General features: G+C 45.9%; 1 protein-coding gene across 1 annotated transcript; it reads right to left on the minus strand.

Annotated features, from left to right (window-relative positions):
* Positions 1-6,898: 6,898 nt before the first annotated feature.
* Positions 6,899-17,786, minus strand: LOC136534618 (uncharacterized). The gene is made up of 21 exons (XM_066527025.1): positions 17,600-17,786; positions 17,348-17,444; positions 17,044-17,161; positions 16,768-16,841; positions 16,455-16,531; positions 16,325-16,361; positions 16,132-16,217; positions 15,781-15,840; positions 15,556-15,701; positions 15,116-15,242; positions 14,696-14,851; positions 14,487-14,597; positions 14,154-14,264; positions 13,923-14,021; positions 13,697-13,821; positions 13,523-13,542; positions 10,289-10,895; positions 9,178-10,060; positions 8,569-9,093; positions 8,004-8,465; positions 6,899-7,324 (listed from the first exon to the last, which is right to left on the minus strand). The coding sequence occupies exons 1-21, from the start codon at positions 17,690-17,692 to the stop codon at positions 7,019-7,021; spliced, it is 4,320 nt and encodes a 1,439-aa protein (XP_066383122.1). The 5' UTR covers positions 17,693-17,786; the 3' UTR covers positions 6,899-7,018.
* Positions 17,787-18,247: the final 461 nt, after the last annotated feature.

Genomic DNA, 18,247 nt, shown 5'->3' on the forward strand with positions numbered 1-18,247 from the left:
ATTGCAAACACATCACTCTTGTCAACAAGAAAGAATACCCATGTGTATCTAGTGAAATCATTCATAATCACAAATCCATATTTATTTCCTCCAATGCTAGTGTATGTGGTTGGTCCAAACAAGTCCATGTGCATTAACTCAAATGCCTTAGATATGCTCATCATGCTCTTCTTAGGATGTGTGTTACCAACTTGCTTTTCGGCTTGACATGCAGTACATAGCTTATCCTTCTCAAATGTGACATCTTTCAAGCCTCTAACTAAGTCATGCTTAATCAACTTGTTCAATTGTTTCATTCCAACATGACCAAGCCTTCTATGTCCATAACCAACTCATGCTAGACTTAGTGATCAAACATGTTGATAATTAAGCTTCTCTAGCATTGAAATCAACCAAGTATAGATTCTCATATCTAAATCCTTTGAATATCAAGTTAGAGCCATCTACACTTATAATCTCTACATCATCCACACCAAATATGCACTTGAAACCAAGATCACACAATTGAGCTACCGATAATAGGTTAAAGTTCAAGCTCTCTACTAGTAGCACATTGGAAATGCTCAAGTCATTGGATATTATAATCTTACCAAACCCTTTGACCTTGCCTTTGCCATTGTCACCAAATATGATACTATCAATCATATTGCTCTTATTTTCATTGATTGAATTGAAATTCTTGGATCACCGGTCATGTGTTGTGTGCACCCACTCTCAAGCACCCAATGCCTTCCTTCGGCTTTATAATTTACCTACAAAAGAAGATTAATTCTTTTTAGACACCCAAACTTGCTTGGGTCTTTGTAGGTTAGTTACCAAGGTCTTTGGTACCCAAATGACCTTCTTCTTTGGGCCCATAATTGGTGTACCAATGAACTTAGCCTTCACACCGTTGGCACCCTTATAAAGCATGTAATAAGAATCAAATTTGATTGAGGATACATTAGGTAGCTTGTTCTTATTAGTCTTACAATTTTGCTCTATACGCCCAACTTGCTTGCATCTATTGCAAAACCGACCATTGCCCTTCACAAAGCTAGCTTTGGGAGTGACAAAGGCCGACTTGCCTTTTTTGGGAGTATAGCCTAATCTTTCTTTATTGAGAGAAAACCTTTGGCTACCCAAGCACTTTAGCAAGCGGGCATCTCTACCATAGGCATTGCCTAAGGCATGAGTGAGCTCATTCACCTCTTCTTGAGGATCTCATTTTCCACTTTTAGTGAGTTTTCACAAGTGAGACCATCACTCAAGGGTGAAGTGGAAGTGGTAGTGCTACAAGAAGTGTTAGTGGGAGCAACAAAAATAATTCATCAATAAGATCACATGTTAGTCCCACATCATATGATATGATTACTTGCTTCCTTCTTGGCTTCCTCCACTTTGACTTGCTCAATACGAGAGGAGTGAGCCTTTTCAAGCTTAGAGTGAGCTTTGCCAAGCTTCTCATGGGCTTCCATTAGCCTCTCATGAGTAGCATTGAGCTCATCAAAGGATTGCTAAGAAATTTTACTTTCTTGCGTAATTCTTTGCACTCATTTCTCTTCATCTCATTGCAAGCGTGCACTTGCTCACACATGTCCAAGAGCTCCTCCTTGGTGTACTCCTCCTCCTCATCATCATCATCATTATCATTCCTACAAGAGTCACTTTCACATTCATCATCATCATTTCATCATATTTTATCTTGGTAGGCTTTGCCATGAGACATGTCGATGGAGTGTCGAAGATGGAGAGCTTTTGTTGATGGTGATGCTTGCTAGTGCTCTCTTGATAGATTTCTTGTCATCATCACTAGAGCTATCACCATCTGAGGAACCATCAATATCCCAAGTGACTACATAGCCTCCACCCTTCTTCTTCTTTTGGAAGGTCATTCTCTTCTCGTTCTTCTCCTTCTTTTCATTCTTATCTTTCTTATGCTTCTTCTTCTCATCTTCATCATTATCACTATTGTAGGGACAATTTACTACAACATGATTGAGACTCTTGCAATTGTAGCATCTTCTCACATACTCTTTGCTTTGGTGTGATCTCTTCTCTTTCTTGCACCATAGCCCTTCTTCTTCATGAATTTTCCCATCTTGCGTACAAACAGGGCCATAGCTTCATCATTAATATCACTAAGATCATCATCATTACTTGATTCTTTCTTGGACTTACCCTTGTTCTTGGATGATGATGAGCTAGCCTTAAATGCTATACTCTTCTTCTTCTTGTCTTCTTCTTTCTTTTGTTATCCTTGTCATCCCCCTCCTTTCCACACGGTATGTCTCTTGGGTTATGACATCACCTAGTACTTGGTTGGGGGTAATCTCCTTCAATCCTCCTATTATGATGAGCAATCCTCAACATCTCAAATCTTAGAGTAGGCACATCAAGAACTAATGAGAGACATCATCATCCTTGATCTTTCTCTCCCAATGCCTTCAAATCATTGACAATCACTTGCAAATGATGGAACATCTCCGAATGCTCTCATCTTCCTTCATCTTGAAGCTTGTCCAATTTATCCTTGAGGATATACAACTTGACACTCTTCACCACCGGTGTGCCCTCATATGTTTTCTCCAATCTCTTCTACACCTTCATTTGCTCTTTCACAATCCTTGATTTGCTCAAACACCTTGTAATCAATGGCATTATATATGGTGTTGAGAGTCCATTGTATTGCATTGCTTGCTGATCTTATCTTGGTTGGTGGGATCATCGGGATCAATGATAGCATAGTCATTCTCGGTTACTTCCCATACTTGATCATTAATTGAACCAAGATATATCCTCATCTTTCTCTTCCAATAATCATAGCATGTGCCATCAAAGAACGATGGTTTGCCCCCCACATGGTTGAACACAACTTGAGCCATAATTTGACACCGAGGTTGTTAAGCCTTCAATCAAACGGTGACCACAGCTCTGATACCACTTGAAAGGTCCTAATATGGCTAGAGGGGGGTGAATAGCCTATTTAAAAATCTACAAATCAACTAGAGCAATTTGATTAGTATGACAAATAGTGAAATGCAAACCTGCTCTAGCTCTACAAGGGTTGCAATTCACCTATCCAATAATTCTAGTTGCAATAATTACTAGTCACACAACTTGCAATGTTACTACTCACTAAGAGCTCTCAAACTTGCTACTCTAAAGAGCTCCACTAGATGAACTTAAAATAACAAAGTAAGCTCTCAATTCTAATTACACTAAAGAGCTTGTCACAACTAGTTTGCAAGAATATAAATGAGTGAGTAGGGTGATTATACCGCCGTGTAGAGGAGTGAACCAATCACAAGATGAATACTAAATCAATCATCGGGAGAATACAAAAGGGCAAAAGACAACCAATTTTTCTCTCGAGGTTCACGTGCTTGCCGACACGCTAGTCCCCGTTGTATCAACCAACACTTGGTGGTTCAGCGGCTAAGAGGTGTTGCACGAACCTCGTCCACACAATTGGACACCACAAGAACCTACCCACAAATGAGGTAACTCAATGACACGAGCAATCCACTAGAGTTACCTTTGGCTCTCCGTCGGAGAAGGCACAATACCCCTCACAATCACCATGATCGGAGCCGAAAACAATCACCAACCTCCACTCAATGATCCTCGCTGCTCCAAACCATCTAGGTGGCGGCAACCACCAAGAGTAACAAGTGAATCCCGTAGCGAAACACGAATGCCAAGTGCCTCTAGATGCAATCACTCAAGCAATGCACTTGGATTCTCTTCCAATCTCACAAAGATGATGAATCAATGATGGAGATGAGTGGGAGGGCTTTGGCTAAGCTCACAAGGTTGCTATGTCAATGCAAATGGCTAAGAGAGTGAGCTTGAGCCGGTCATGGGGCTTAAATAGAAGCCCCCACAAAATAGAGCCATTAGGCTCCTCACTGCACTGAACACAGGCCGACCGGACGCTCTGGTCATATTAACCGGAAGCTGGACCTCAGCGTCCGGTCGTGCGATGTGCGCCACGTGTCATCGGCTTCAAACGTCGATCGCCTGATTTCAACGGTCAAGTGATGACCGGACGCGTCAGTTAGAAAGTGACCGGAAGCTGGACCTCAGCGTCCGGTCGTTTCTAGTAAGGTACCAAACGTGAATTTTCATGACCGGACGCGTCCAGTCATGCTCGACCGGACTCACCCAGCGTCCGGTCACTCAATGTCCCCACTGTGCACCACACGTCAGCATACGTCAGCATTGATCGGACACACCTTGCCAGCGTCTGATCACTCTTTGCACCAGCGTCCGGTCATAAGACCGAGACGCGTGCTCACTGCTGCTACTGACCGGACTCTAAACCCAGCGTTCGGTCACTCTGTGAACCCCTTGTCTTTTCTGTCTAGGGCGCCGGTGGCACCATCGGACTGTCCGCACATTCTGCTGGTGAAGTTTCTAACCCTTGCTCAAATGTGCCAACCACAAAGTGTATCACCTTGTGCACATGTGTTAGCATATTTTCACAAAAAAGTATTTCAAGGGTGTTAGCACTCCACTAGATCCTAAATGCATATGCAATGAGTTAGAGCATCTAATGGCACTTTGATAACCGCATTTCAATACGAGTTTCACCCCTCTTAATAGTACGGCTATCTAACCTAAATGTGATCACACTCGCTAAGTGTCTTAATCACCAAAACAAAATGACTCCTACTATTTATACCTTTGCCTTGAGCCTTTTGTTTTTCTCTTTCTTCTTTTCCAAGTTCAAGCATTTGATCATCACCATGCCATCACCATCGTCATGATCTTCGCCATTGCTTCATCACTTGGAGTAGTGCTACCTATCTCATAATCATTTTGATAAACTAGGTTAGCACTTAGGGTTTCATCAATTAACCAAAATCAAACTAGAGCTTTCAACGGCACGGATCTCCTCCTCCGTGGCAGATCCGCTCCCCACGTCCTCCCTCCCTCCCTTCTGCCTTCTCGGATCCAGTGAACAGCGTCGCCCTTCCCCTCTCTCTCTCTCTGTCGGCAGCCACTAGCCAATGGGCCTCGGGCTAGCACGACCTATGAAATTGGCCATGCTTCGCGGGCCGGCCCGACACGGAAATCGGCCCATAGGGCCGTGCCTGGGCCGAAGGCCAGGCCCGTGGCCCTATGAGGCACGCCCCGTGAAGCACGGCGTGCCGTGCCGGCCCGTTGGCTATTGAGCCGTGCTGGCACGGGCCCGTGCCGTGCCGGGCCGACCCGTTGGCCATATATACCACTGACACAGGCACGCAGAGGTGGGGCCCGCCCGGGCACACCTAGACCTAGCTAGAGGCTGACGTTCGTCTAACTGACAAGTGGGCGGAGAGAAGGGTGGGCTCGACGGTCAGTGTCTGTGTCGCTGCATGTGCCGGGGAGGGAGGAGGGGTGGACGCGTACATGCGTCGGGTGGGTGAGTGAATATAGGAAGTTGTCCGGTGTGGCAGTTGGGGGTGGCGGATGCGTGCCTTCAACCAGATTAAGGCCCCGTTCAGATGGTATGGTTTTGGAGGAATTTGGATGGTTTGGAGAAATTCTAGAGGAATCTGTGAGAGAAAATACTGTTCCGGATGAAAAAAGAAGCGGCTCAAGCCAGGTTTAAGGACACGTGAACGGGGCCAGTTAAAAGTGGAATTCGATGCAAGCGGAGGCCTCGCTGTGCTTGCTTGCTTCCCATGCATTACACAGCCTCACTCACTCACTCACTCGCTGAGTCTTTGCCTTGAGTTCATGAGCTGCCTCCCCCACCACAACCACACGTTAATACAGTACATGAATGAATCTCCTTGCTGTTCGTGTGATCGTGCAATTTGGCCGGGATTTAACGTTGTTGCCGATCACGCACTCCCTCCGTTTTTAAATAAATAAACAATGTCAGATTAGTAATAAAATAGATTTTTATAATAAGCATATTAGGAGATACAAAAATTAACATAATATTTTTTATATAAATCTAGTCACTCACGAAAAATAAGAAGGAAGGAGGGGGAATAGTCAGTAGTGGCACCCGCTTCAGTCGTTTCTTATCTTGCGGTTTTGTTTTTCGACTTGCCATGACTTTAGAGCTTAGCACAAATGTCCCGCACCGGAGAGCGATCAAGGCATATATATAGATGACATGTATTTGGAGCATCATCTGTCCTCGTCTATTCACGACATCTTTTGCTAGTTTTTGTTTTCCAAAGTGCCTTGAGAGGCCCTACTATACTCTCTTCAAGGCTACAAAAAAAAAATCTCAAGAAATTAAGTGGTAGGAAACCCCTAGATTTCATGCAAGACAAAGTTATGTTCACATACTACCATGAAAAAGGTCTTAAAGTTAGATGTGAACCTAGTAGCACTGATGGTCTGATGCGATGGTTGATTTGGAACCACCCTTATCCAGCACTGATGGTTAATATTACTACTTCCCTAATCTCTCACTGTTCTGAAAATGAAGCGACAAACGGGTATGAGTCGGCCACCTAGCTTGGCAGCACACAAACTCTACTGCTCTAGCGTAGCGGCGGCATTGTCGACGGCGAACCTGGCCACAGCAGCCCTCGCCACACAAAATCCTGCACCACAGCTGCAGAAAGCGCACGTGCGCACGCACGCGGCGTACACCTTGCTTCCGTTGGGGATCTTGCAATGGCAATGCATAGGACGCCGAACTGATCACAGTTGCCAAGGCCATTTATCTGATCCCAATCCACCCGTCAATCAGCTAGCAAAATCATTATGAAGAGCCACCCAGCTCCATTCCACACACGTGATCCGGACACTCTGGGCCATTCCTACCAATCACAAATATCACCAGATGTTTCGTCATCCCCGAAAAAAAAATCTGCAGAAATGCATGGCTCATATAAACAAGTCAAAATCTGCCGTACTCGTCGACTCTCCTTTGAAGCGAGCTGTACACTTGTTGGCCATGTTTGGAACGTCGGAGTTTTCTTTTACTGTTCCTGAGTTTTTTTCTCTCTATGGAATCGAACTGATTTCTGTACAATTCTTATGAAATTTCTGCATTCAGTTCCAAACAGGTTGGTACTGTCCCCGTTTACTGAATGTAGGCGACGGTGCAGCCGTAGTTGAGAGGGCTCTCGTCCTCGAACTTGGCCACTCGAGGATGGTTCCGGAGGACGTCAATGGCGCAGTCCTTCACTGCCCCGGTGCCCATGCCATGAACCACGAAGAGCACCTGGTACGGCCTGCACGCGTCGATGGCCATTCGGAGCTCGTAGGCCGCCTCGCTGACCCGCTTCCCGCGCAGATCCACCGTGTTCTTGGACGTCTGCACGGCAGGGCCGAAGGAGACGCTGCCGCCGCCGTCTGTCGTTGCCGATCGCTGCTTCGGTGTTTGGCCCTGGTGGAAAGCAAACATGGTCAGAGCACGATTGCAGCAAAGCCAAGCAAACCAAGCCACGACAGTGGGCGTTTACAAGGCATGCCATGCCGACCATGCCAATCCTCGATGATCCGAACATGCCTACTATCTAGGTACAGCAACGGCGGCAGAGTTAACGAAGGTTCATGCATGCATGCACCAGCCTTGCATCATTGCTTGGAGCCTTGGACCATATCCTAGGTCCAGCCTGTTCTTCCATGCTGCTGCATCTGCCCGAACTAAAGCTAGGCCAGGAATTTGCAGGTCAGAATCAATGCATTCTGTAGGGCTGAAGCTAACTTGGTTTCTCTAGACATGTTATTGCAATATGCCACTCGTTAGACAACGGGAATGCCGACAAAATCGACTAAACTGGTTGGTCGATATGCCACCGATGCATGAACATGGAGCAACTATAGCTAGCTTAGTTTTAGAACCTTGGTTTTTCCAGTCACTGCTACCTTGAAACAGATTTTATCATCATATACTCGTAACAAATCACATGGTTTGGTTAAAAGATGTCTCAGACATTCTGAATATATCCGTTCTGTCTCAGACATTCTGAATATATCCGTTCTTATCATCTTGTGCGGTTCATTAAGATTACTAAAATTATCAATGCTGTGAATAGATAGTATGTTGAGATGATGCATCATACCTTTGCTTTTACAGAAGAGGAAGTTGTTGCATCGTTATTTGTGCCTCTTTGAACCAATTTTATCTTGCTTCTTTTGACTCGAACCTTTATCTTTCCATATTGAACCATACAGCTCTCATCTTCTCCAAAAGTTTCGACAACAGTAGCCATCATTCCTCCTCCCAGCCCTTGAATATACACTTTGTCTCCAATTTGTGGGACAAACGAGCTCTGGTTTTCATCGTCATCGAAAGTTATTTCACTTGGCTGATGAGCAGCAACCACGGAAGCAGTGGCAGCTTCTGCTTTCCTCAATAGCGAATTGTATTGTTCAAGTTTTGAATTCTTTAGCTGAGCTTCAAAGTTCTTGATTATGGTGTCCATCTGAGACTTTACAACCTTCAATTCTTGTTGTACCTTTTGGGTCTCTCTTGTTCTCAAAGCAGCTACTCGACTTTCAAGATCATCAGCTTCCAAGCGAATCTTCAAAGTGAAAATATACCAGGTTGGATTTAAAATGAGAGGAAGGTGAGAATCTATGTACATCACTGCTACAGAAATTTCAAAACATTATGAGTATAAGTACCTCATTGTACAGCCCCTCAACTTGTGAAAGAACAGATGCAGCTTTATTTGCTTGAGATTCCAAAAGTTTTTTTTCATCAAGGAGAGAATCATAAAGTAAACCTTGCCGCTCCTTTTGCTTATCAGGCAATAGTTTCTCAACCCATTCTTGTGCACGATCAAGCACTTTTTGATCAAAACCAATTGACTTTGCAATACTAAGTGCATTAGAATTACCAGTACTGCCCCATAAGATTCGGTACGTTGGCTGTAGAGTTTCTACACAAAATTCCATTGCAGCATTGTCGAATCGGTTGTCAACTGACTGGAGCCGACTTAGATCAGCATAATGAGTTGTCACAATGGCCAAATTCACTTTACTCGCAAGATACTTCAAAATGCTGGTTGAAAGAGCTACACCTTCAGATGGATCAGTGCCGCTGCCAATCTCATCAATTAGAACTAGAGAGTCCTTTGATACGATTTCTACAATGCTGCGCAGACGTGATATGTGCCCACTGAATGTAGAGAGGCTGTGCTCCAGTGACTTCAATCCAAAAAATAGTTTTCATCAATAAGCTTATTGTCCTGCAAGTGATTAGAGAAATTCTCATCAAAGGACAGAGACTACCTGGTGATCGCCAATATCTGCAAGAACCTGATCGAACCAAGGAATCCTAGGACTTCCTTTGGCTGGGAAGAACATACCAGCTTTTGACATAAGTGAGGACAGCCCCAAGGTCTTCATAGTGGCAGTTTTGCCTCCAGTGTTAGGTCCAGAGATGACAACTATCCTTGCGTCCTTTTTTACCCACATGTCCAATGGAACAGGCATTTCAGGTGCTTCTGTAGTTGATTCTTCTGCCATAAGAGACTGTTCAAGTAGAAGAGGATGTCTAATGCCCTCAATATAAACTGAATAGTCAGTGCACTGATCCGATTGGCTAATGGTATAACTATCAGTGAAGGTTGGTTTGACACCATTTGTCCATCGGGCATACGACCCTCTAGCACAAGCAAGGTCCAATTCCAAAACCTTGTCCATCAAATTTCTGATCTTCAGTTTGGAGTCTGCGATCATTGAGGTAAGTAAGCTCAATATTGCCAGTTCCTCTGCTCTCTCGTCTCCTGAGAGTTTAACTTCCCTGTTGTTGAGCTCAACAGCATCCCGTGGCTCCATAAAGTACGTTGCACCAGAGCCACTGGAACTCAGAACGATTCCACCAGGCACCAAATGCTTGTGTGAAGCTTTCACACCAACACACATCCTAGAACGTCGCTTGGTGACCAGTGGACTATCAATCCCACCAGCCTGGAAAATCTTTGCAGCTGTATCTTTCAGCAGAGATTCTAACATTTCGATGTTCCTCCGCCTTTCTCGGCGGATTATTTCTAACTTTTTGCTTGCCCGATCCAGGACAAGAGAAAGGGTGGAATCAAGGCAAAACTCTATCCATTGAACAAGTTCAGTTAAGAAGTCACAGCCTTGCAGTATATCTACAAGAGAAGAGTACCTGCAGGAGAACAAATAGACATTCTTTTAATCTGAAAACAAGAACCAATAATATCCATAGACTCATGTAATGTGTAAGACACTGTGTGAACAGTAACATGGTAACCAGCATTACGATTTACATCCACAATACACATCAAAATGATCAAACAAAAATACTAGTACTGCCTGATGATAGCATGTTTCAATGCCATCCAATTCATCAGGACGCACCAAAGCAATTCCTCACCTTCCATCCGGCATATCATCGGCAAGCCTCCTCAACTGGTCGAACACCGCCTGCACGGCACGGATGCTGCGCCCAACTGCGCAAAGCTCCCTCACCGCAAGCGCCCGGCCCGCGGCCGCCGCAGCGACGAGCGCGGACACGTCCTCGACGCCGCCAAAATCGAGCGGCGTCGGAAGCAGCACCGCCGCCGCCGTCTGGTCGAGCAGCCTCTCGCTCTCCTCCCGGCTCCGCCCGACGGGGACGCGCCCTCCCTCGCAGGCGGCGCGGCCGGCGGCAGTGGAGGCGAAGTGGACCAGCCGCCCGCACACGCCGCCCCATTCCAGCGCTGACTCCGTCTCCAGGCGTATCTGCCTCGCCTCCGGCGTCTCCGGTGAGGAGCGAGATGGTAGGTTGTAGGAGGAGGTTTCGGTGGCCGCCGCTGTGAGGCGTTGCGGCGGCTGACGACGTGGATTCTGCATGAAGCCGCGCGTGCGGTGGGAGGACCTAGACGAGAGGGTCACTGGGAGGAGAAGGGTAAGCTTACCTGTGGCAGCCATGGATGGAGGAAGCGGGTGTCTCTTCCGCTTCCGGTGACGGAGGGAGGTCCACACCGACGGACTGCTTCCCCCTTATCCTACTCGTTTGGGTACGGATAGGGATAGAGGCTTGAGCAAAACAGGCCCGCCGAGCTAAGCCCAGCCCACGACTCTTGTTGGGCCGGTCTTTGAATGAAAAGGTTAAATGTGAACCAAGAAGGATTTGGCAATGTCCGAAACATTTGATTTATTTATTTGCATTATAAAGTTGGGATGTGCTGGCGCCTGGACCTCCCACGGGATAGGATTTCGTCATACGGCTGATTCTAGCACGCGCCTGCATAGTCTGTCTCCGCCCGCTAATTTGCCCTGCTTGCATGCGCATCGCGCCGCCGTCGCGTCCGAACGACTCGCTCGCAATCCGCCCCGTCCACCTCGATTCGACCCGCCCCTGTCTGGGCACATACACTTGCAACATGTGTGAAAAATATATGTAACATCCAGATAGAACACTTACAACTTGCAACATGAAAACACTTGCTGCAACGGAAGACTGGAACAGATGAAACATTTGGAATATACTGTTGTAACATATGTGTGAAACATATGCAACATCCAGATCAAAACGCTTGCAACATACGTCTGGAATAGATGAAACATTTTGAACAAACTCTTGCACATATCTCTAAAACACTTGCAACGTATGCACCATCCCGATCTACTTTTGCAACATCCGTATGAAACAATATGTAGTATGTTCGTTTGGCTGTGGCTTGTCGTAAACGATCGTAAATTTCCAGCTGAAATAGTATTTTTCTCTCACACAAACCAGCCAGCAGTACTTCTTCACGAACCAGCAACGATACGAACCAGCCAACCGAACAGGCTGATGCAACATACCTCTAAAACGTCTGAAACACTTGAAACATATATTTGCAATATAGGGGAGGGAGAGCACCTATGCCGGTCAATTCCAACCTACGGCGAGTGGCGGCGCGTAAGCACCACTAGCATCCAGCACCAGCGGCGAGCGCGAGCACCACCCACCACCAGCGCCAACAGCACCGAGCTTGGGTCGGCCAGGAAGGCGACACGCGCGACGGGGCGTGAGCGAGCGGCGGCAGATGAGGCGCGCAGCAGCAACAAGGGGAGTGCGCGTCCGCATCTAGGACGGAGCAGTCGCTAGTATACCTGAGCAAATTGAGCCTGGCCCGACCCGGCCTGAGCCCGATAGGCTTTGGCCCGCCCACGGACCTTACTGGATAGGGCCAGGGCACATATCTCACTGCCCAGAAAATTTTTTCTTGGCCCGAGCCCGGCCTAAATACTATTTTAGCTATTTTTGTAGTGTAAAACGCGCGGTCGGCCCGCCCAAGCCTAGGCCTAGCCCGAAAACTATGCCCGACTTGCCCAATGGGACGGTCATGGGCGGGACTCTTTCAGCCCGAAGTAACCGTGCTTTTTTCGGCCCAGCCCGGCCCGGCCCGCAAAATGCTCAGGTCTAGCCGCAAGGCGCTGCAACAGAGGATTAGAAAGCGGAAGGGATAAGGATGAGTGATTTTTTAATAAACTCGTGGGCAGAGCAAGCGATAGGGTAAAAGCGCAAGCGAGGCGGTGGACCTACGGGAGCGTTCGACGATCTACTCATGTCGAATGTAAGACGCGTAGCACTATCGTGTAAAATTTTATTTTTGTAGCCAGAGCCCCAAGTCTATTTTGGCAAGGTGGTCAGAAAATTATGATACAAATGTTTTTTTTAAAGTCACGGGACTGGTCAGATCATCGTTGGCTGGTTTTTGTCTAGCAAATACTAAAAAAACATGTGGTTTGATTAGCAGGCATGGCCTGAGCCTGGTCCTGGATCACTTCATCTAACCGTCGTTGGCCGTAGTGCTCCAAACTGATGCTTAACAGCTTACGCCTTATTTAGTTCCACCTTAAATTTCCAAAAAGTGATACGAGCATTTAATGTAGACGAAAAAAAAACTAATTGTACAGTTTTGGTGGAAAATTGCGAGACGAACGTTTTGAGCCTAATTAGTCCATGATTGAACACTAATTGCCAAATAAAAACGAAAGTGCTACAGTAGCCCCAAATTCCAACTTCCTAAAACTAAACACGCGCTTAAGGTCTTTGGTTGGTCGTTTGACTCGTTTCCCTTGTTATGTGCCCAACTTAGCAGTCTTGTGATCTTATAGGTGGCCTTGGGTTTTAGGCTCAATTGCTCCTCGCAATCGAGCAACCTCTTGTAGGTGGCTTTGTGTTTTAGGCTCAATTGCTCCTCGCAATCAAGCAACCTTTGGCTGTGGCCGGGCACGAACATTTCTTCGTCCTCTTAGTGAAACGCATGCTCGCGAAAAAAAGTTTCATGGAGATAAAAGTATCTCGCTATATAAAGCAAAGTGTCGGAGTGAATCTTCCGAGTAAAGGCAACCAAAGCTTGAGGATGCAACCATCTACTCGTCTTCCCCATGAATAGTCACCTCTACACTACACCAAATGCCCATAACACCATGCCAACATAAGAAAGAGACGTGAAAATGGTCAAAGTGTATTCTTCCATATCAATAGAGAGAACCAATAGTCTAATTGGGGATCAAGGCAAAATGCACGCCAATACCTTTAGACTGCTACTATACAACAATGACAGTTCAATTATATACAAGAGCAACCTACAAATTGACATAGTGCATACGATTGTATACACTACGGATCAACAATGGCAGCTCTGGATCCACCTGAAACAAAAGAATAAACACTGAATATTACTGTCTTATCATGCTAGCTACTTCTGCATGCATAATTTCCTTATATGTGTGTAGTATATGTAGTGATAAAAGGTATGATATTTAATTAAAAAGAAAGATATCCACCACTGTACCTGCATGTTACTTAGCGAGGATAGGAACACCACAAGCAACATTTGCATGCTTGTCTTCAGCAAACACAAGGTTTCCTCTCACAAAAGTTGACAGGACCTTACCAGAAAGTTGCTTTCCTAGATACGCCGAAATATTCTGCAAAAAGATAATGAAATTACTTGTTATTTGCCAAGTATCAGAGTATAGCATTTTAAATAGCTGAATTTTTATAGGGTCATTTGAGGAAGGAAGTAAACCTGATGTTTATGATATATAGCATGGTTGTCATCAAGTTGGAACTCAGTTTCGGGTTTCCATACTACTATGTCAGCATGGTATCCTGGTAGAATAGCTCCCTACATGATTCAGTACTAACACATGAGATGCATTTTTCATCTACAAGATATTTCTTGGAGAATACATGAAGAATGATAACTGAACATAATTCTTTGGTGTCTGACTTGAACGTATTGCATAATTTTAAGTACCTTGTTCTTTTGGCCTGCAAGCTTGGCTGGCTTTTCGCTCCACCATGAGGCTAGCTGATTTAGAGTAATGCCATACTTTCGCCCATATGACCATGTTACCGGGAGGACAAACTACAAATAGTTATGCCAAAATAATTTAATGCAAAAACATCGAATCCGCAAAACACCTTTCTTTTTAGAAGTTTAGCATCACACTTCCACTTCCATTATGAGGTATTGTTCTTTATTACAACTTAATTAAGATACCAAAAATGCTTCAATTGATAACTTTTGAAGTTAGTGATCTTGAACTAATTCGCATGATTTTGCAAATGGTTTTGTACACAAACTAACCTGCAATGATGATATGCCTCCCCATGCCCTTAAAAAGTTGCCTTCCTCCATTAGCTTGAGATCAGGAGTTGATGGTGAGTGGTCTGAACTTAGCATGTCTATGTGTCCATCCTAATATTAATTATGCCATAAACCAATAGTTAGCATATTAATAGAACACTTTATTAAGTGTTCACTTCAAAAATAGAAAGTGGCAAAAATAGCATTACAAGTAGAGCTTTCCAAAGATTCTCTCTGTTTGTGTCATCACGTATGGGAGGAGAACATTTAAAGCGAGTATCTCCATCTGGAACTTCTTCAGATGAAAATGCCAGGTAATGAGGGCATGTTTCTATTGATAAACTTGCACCACTGCGTTTAGCATCCTACAAGCAAAGGGAGTTGTAGTAAGTAAAACCAACCAAAAACACCTTTGATAAAAAAAAAGTAACTAGAGATAAACTGTCATATGTGTGAACTTGTCCGCAACAATAGTTGTACATATTAGGAGCAATGTCTAATTCTCATTAACAGTGAATCTTCCCTTCCATACGTTGATGGAGTTTCTTTTAGGACGTTAAAACTTAAAACCATAAATTTAGATAAGTCATGGAAAGTCGCACAACATTTTTCATATGATGTCATTCAACCTTCATAAGTTCCAAGGAAGTTTTTGCATCTGATAGATGAACAATGTGAATATGAGCTCCTTCGGACCGACCACCCGACTCCGTATCCTTCATTGCACGGTGTAGATCTCTGATAGCTGCTTCCTCCCTTGTTTTAAAGAGATTGCATAATTTATAAAGTGAGGTCACTTATGGTAAAACTTATCGTACACAATTTTAAGTTGTACGGAAATGCAATTGACACTGATCGGAAATACAATTGACACTGATCCTAGTACAGTTTAAATTGTACAAAACTCAGTTGACACTACAGCTCCTCACACCTATTGTTTATGCATGTTTTTCAAACAGTAAGTTTTGAGGTATGTACTCTAGGATCCCATAAAAATCAAGATATAGAAGCCCAGCACCTAAGATAGAGACTACCATTCAATTCCTTGCAGCATAAGGGCAAGAATTACCATGATGGTGGTCTAGACTTTAGATACGTCATATAGGATCGAGGATCTAGTTCATCCTCTTGCACATCATCATCCTCAGCCTCAGGTATACGTTCTGCATGGATAAGTAAAGGTCTCTTGTATTTTGCCAGTGTAACCAATCCTTCCTACAGTGTTAAACATTAAGGGAAACTCGTCAGAGATTCCATAAGAATCAATCCAAAATAAGGAAATAATGCAGCATACCTCGATATGAGTTGAATTTGTCATGGGGAAGTCGTTGATGCCAGAGGGGCACATAAAAGACTAGAACCATGAAATGAAAGCGAGAGGCAATTAGTTTGTGAGTATATCTGCTGGTTAAAAGGAGGAAAAGGAGCATGGCCCAACCCCTAATTAGCAGGAACCTCCAAACAATGGACTTGCTGCGCTGCCTGGTACTACTATTGTCCTAATGTTCTATTGTGCATGCTTAGCTTCCTTGTGAAAACAAGGAACCAGGAACAGAGACTGAAATGATGTCGAAAGCCCAGTGCTTATAGGTTACAACTACAACATGTTGAAGTTTCAGTGCTGTCTGGAAGCTGAGAAACAAACCTTGAGTCCTAAAACGCCTGCATTTAGGAGACTCTCTAAAGCACTTGGGTTGAAGGCGTTCTCTGGCACAAGGCCTCCCCAGAACCCTGTATAAGAGTAGCACACGCAGGAGTCAGATTTTGTACGGTGTCTCAATTTGGAAAACCAGAAATAAGAAAACCTTTGGTTTCAGTGTTTCAGTCGGTCAACTTACCCACATCAACATATAGCTTATCTTGAGCTGCTTCCAGCTGAAATTCAGTCATGCAATGGCAGTGTCAATGACAGACATGAAGCAGAGTAGCAACGGTGTATGGTACTTGCAACTGACAGAGAAACCTTACCTTCATTTTGAGAGTTTCTTCAGAGACTGTTGACGGGAAGCTGTTGAGTGGCATATCCACCAACGTCGTTATCCCACCTGAAACAAAAATGACCCACACGATTTATACAAGAAATTAAACTTGCTGTTAAAGAGAAACTATGCATTGTAAACTTGTTATTTGCTCTGCTTGCTCTTGACTGAGAGAGCCTGAGGCCATGCCCATGCTCCATAAGGGTGTACATACAGGTGCACGATGACCCCTGCCATAACTATACTGTAGACTGTAGTGTTAAGTAGTAACCAGTTAGCTGTGGGCTGAAGTGAATTTGCACCTGCCGCAGCTGCTCTTGTACCGGTGGAGAAGCCCTCCCACTCGGCACGTCCAGGCTCGTCGAGATGGGCATGCCTGAAGAAATCAATTAATCATCAGGACCATCAATCAAACAGCGGGTAAAAAGAAATTAAAACTGGAAGAGTTAGAGAAAGCATCGCTGCTGACAACAACATCTTGGCCATGCCTAATCTCCCTCCATCAGTTGATCATTATTCAGTTAGGCAGGTTAATAGTAGTATTAAGTTTAAGTATGACTATGAGATGAGATGCTTACACGTCGATGAGGCCGGGCATGATGACGGCGTCCCCGTAGTCCAGGAGCGGCCGGCGGAGCACGAAGCTCCGGTAGTCCCCGACGGCGATGGCGTTGATGAGCCCTCCTTTGACCTCCACTGCAGGCACCAATCAATCAACCACGCAACAACCATCGGCATCAGAGAGCTCCAAGCCACAACTCTCAACCGCATGCTCTAGCCGTCGGCTTCCACTTGCGCCCGCAGGCCTCAGTGGCAGCGTCGAACAACGATGGCGAGGAAGGGAGGGCGGATATGACATGGAACGGTCACCGTAGTACGTACCTGCGGCGGGGCCGACGCGGCCGAGCGTGACGACGCGGTCGCTGGCGATCCAGAAGTGGTCGTGCGGGAGGAGGCTGCACCCTTCGCCGCCCAAGCTCTGCAGCAACAGGAGACGCGCACGGCTTCAGCTGTCATGCCGCCGCCGCCACAGATTCGATACGACGGGGACAGAGAGAGATGGAACAGAGAAGAGACACAAGGAACGAAAAACAAACAGAAATCGCTGTCAGGATGGAATATAATCCCGGGGACCTTGGAGAAGGGCGCGCGGTAGAGGAGCACGGCCGCGAGCGCCGCCGCCACCGCGAGCACGGACACGAACCGTCCCTTGGCCGACGCCACCATGGTTTGCCCTGCACGGCTGCGCCTCCCTTGTCCTGTTCCTCCGCGCAGTCGAGTGAGTTGCGTCCCTTTCTGGATTCTGTTCTGCCCGTGGGTGGGATCCTGCGCTCGGCTAGTCTAGTGGCTTGGCGGCTCCTGGCTCCTGCTGAGGTGGAACCGTGGACGCGGGGGGGCACCCGGTGGTCGCGTGGATCCGGAGCACCCAACCCGTGGGCTCGTGGATTCCTGTGGGCCCGGGATGTCGGTGGGACGTCCCGTGGCGTGTTCCACTGGACCGGGCGCGCCCCTGTGGGCCAAGGTAGTCCTGTCACGCTGTGTGGCTTGTGGGGTCGCCATCCAAGTGGGTTGAACCTTTGGGAATCTCTGCGGCCTTTTGCGAAAATCGGAAGTTCGAGGTTCTTGTTTTTTTTTTTTCCTTTCTTTGGAGCAATAAATTGGAGATTCTTTGTTTAGTCCGTGCGGGGCGGTTGGGGACGCGTCAGTGAGTGTGACGCGGGCTTTCGATTTGGGAGGGTCGCCATTGGCTGCTCCCGCTCCCAACCGGCGCTTGACGAGGAT

Source organism: Miscanthus floridulus, unplaced genomic scaffold, assembly GCF_019320115.1.
Source record: "Miscanthus floridulus cultivar M001 unplaced genomic scaffold, ASM1932011v1 os_2097_1_2, whole genome shotgun sequence".
In the NCBI taxonomy this organism is placed as follows: domain Eukaryota; kingdom Viridiplantae; phylum Streptophyta; class Magnoliopsida; order Poales; family Poaceae; genus Miscanthus; species Miscanthus floridulus.

What these genes read in the sequence shown, in the direction of transcription:
- LOC136534618 (XM_066527025.1), bottom strand. Translation starts at nt 17,692, where the DNA reads ATGGTGGCGTCGGCCAAGGGACGGTTCGTGTCCGTGCTCGCGGTGGCG. An exon ending in ATCTTTGGAAAGCTCTACTT is followed by an intron (nt 14,598 to 14,695) that starts GTAATGCTATTT and finishes AATTAATATTAG; the next exon opens with GATGGACACATAGACATGCT. An exon ending in GAGGCATATCATCATTGCAG is followed by an intron (nt 14,265 to 14,486) that starts GTTAGTTTGTGT and finishes AACTATTTGTAG; the next exon opens with TTTGTCCTCCCGGTAACATG.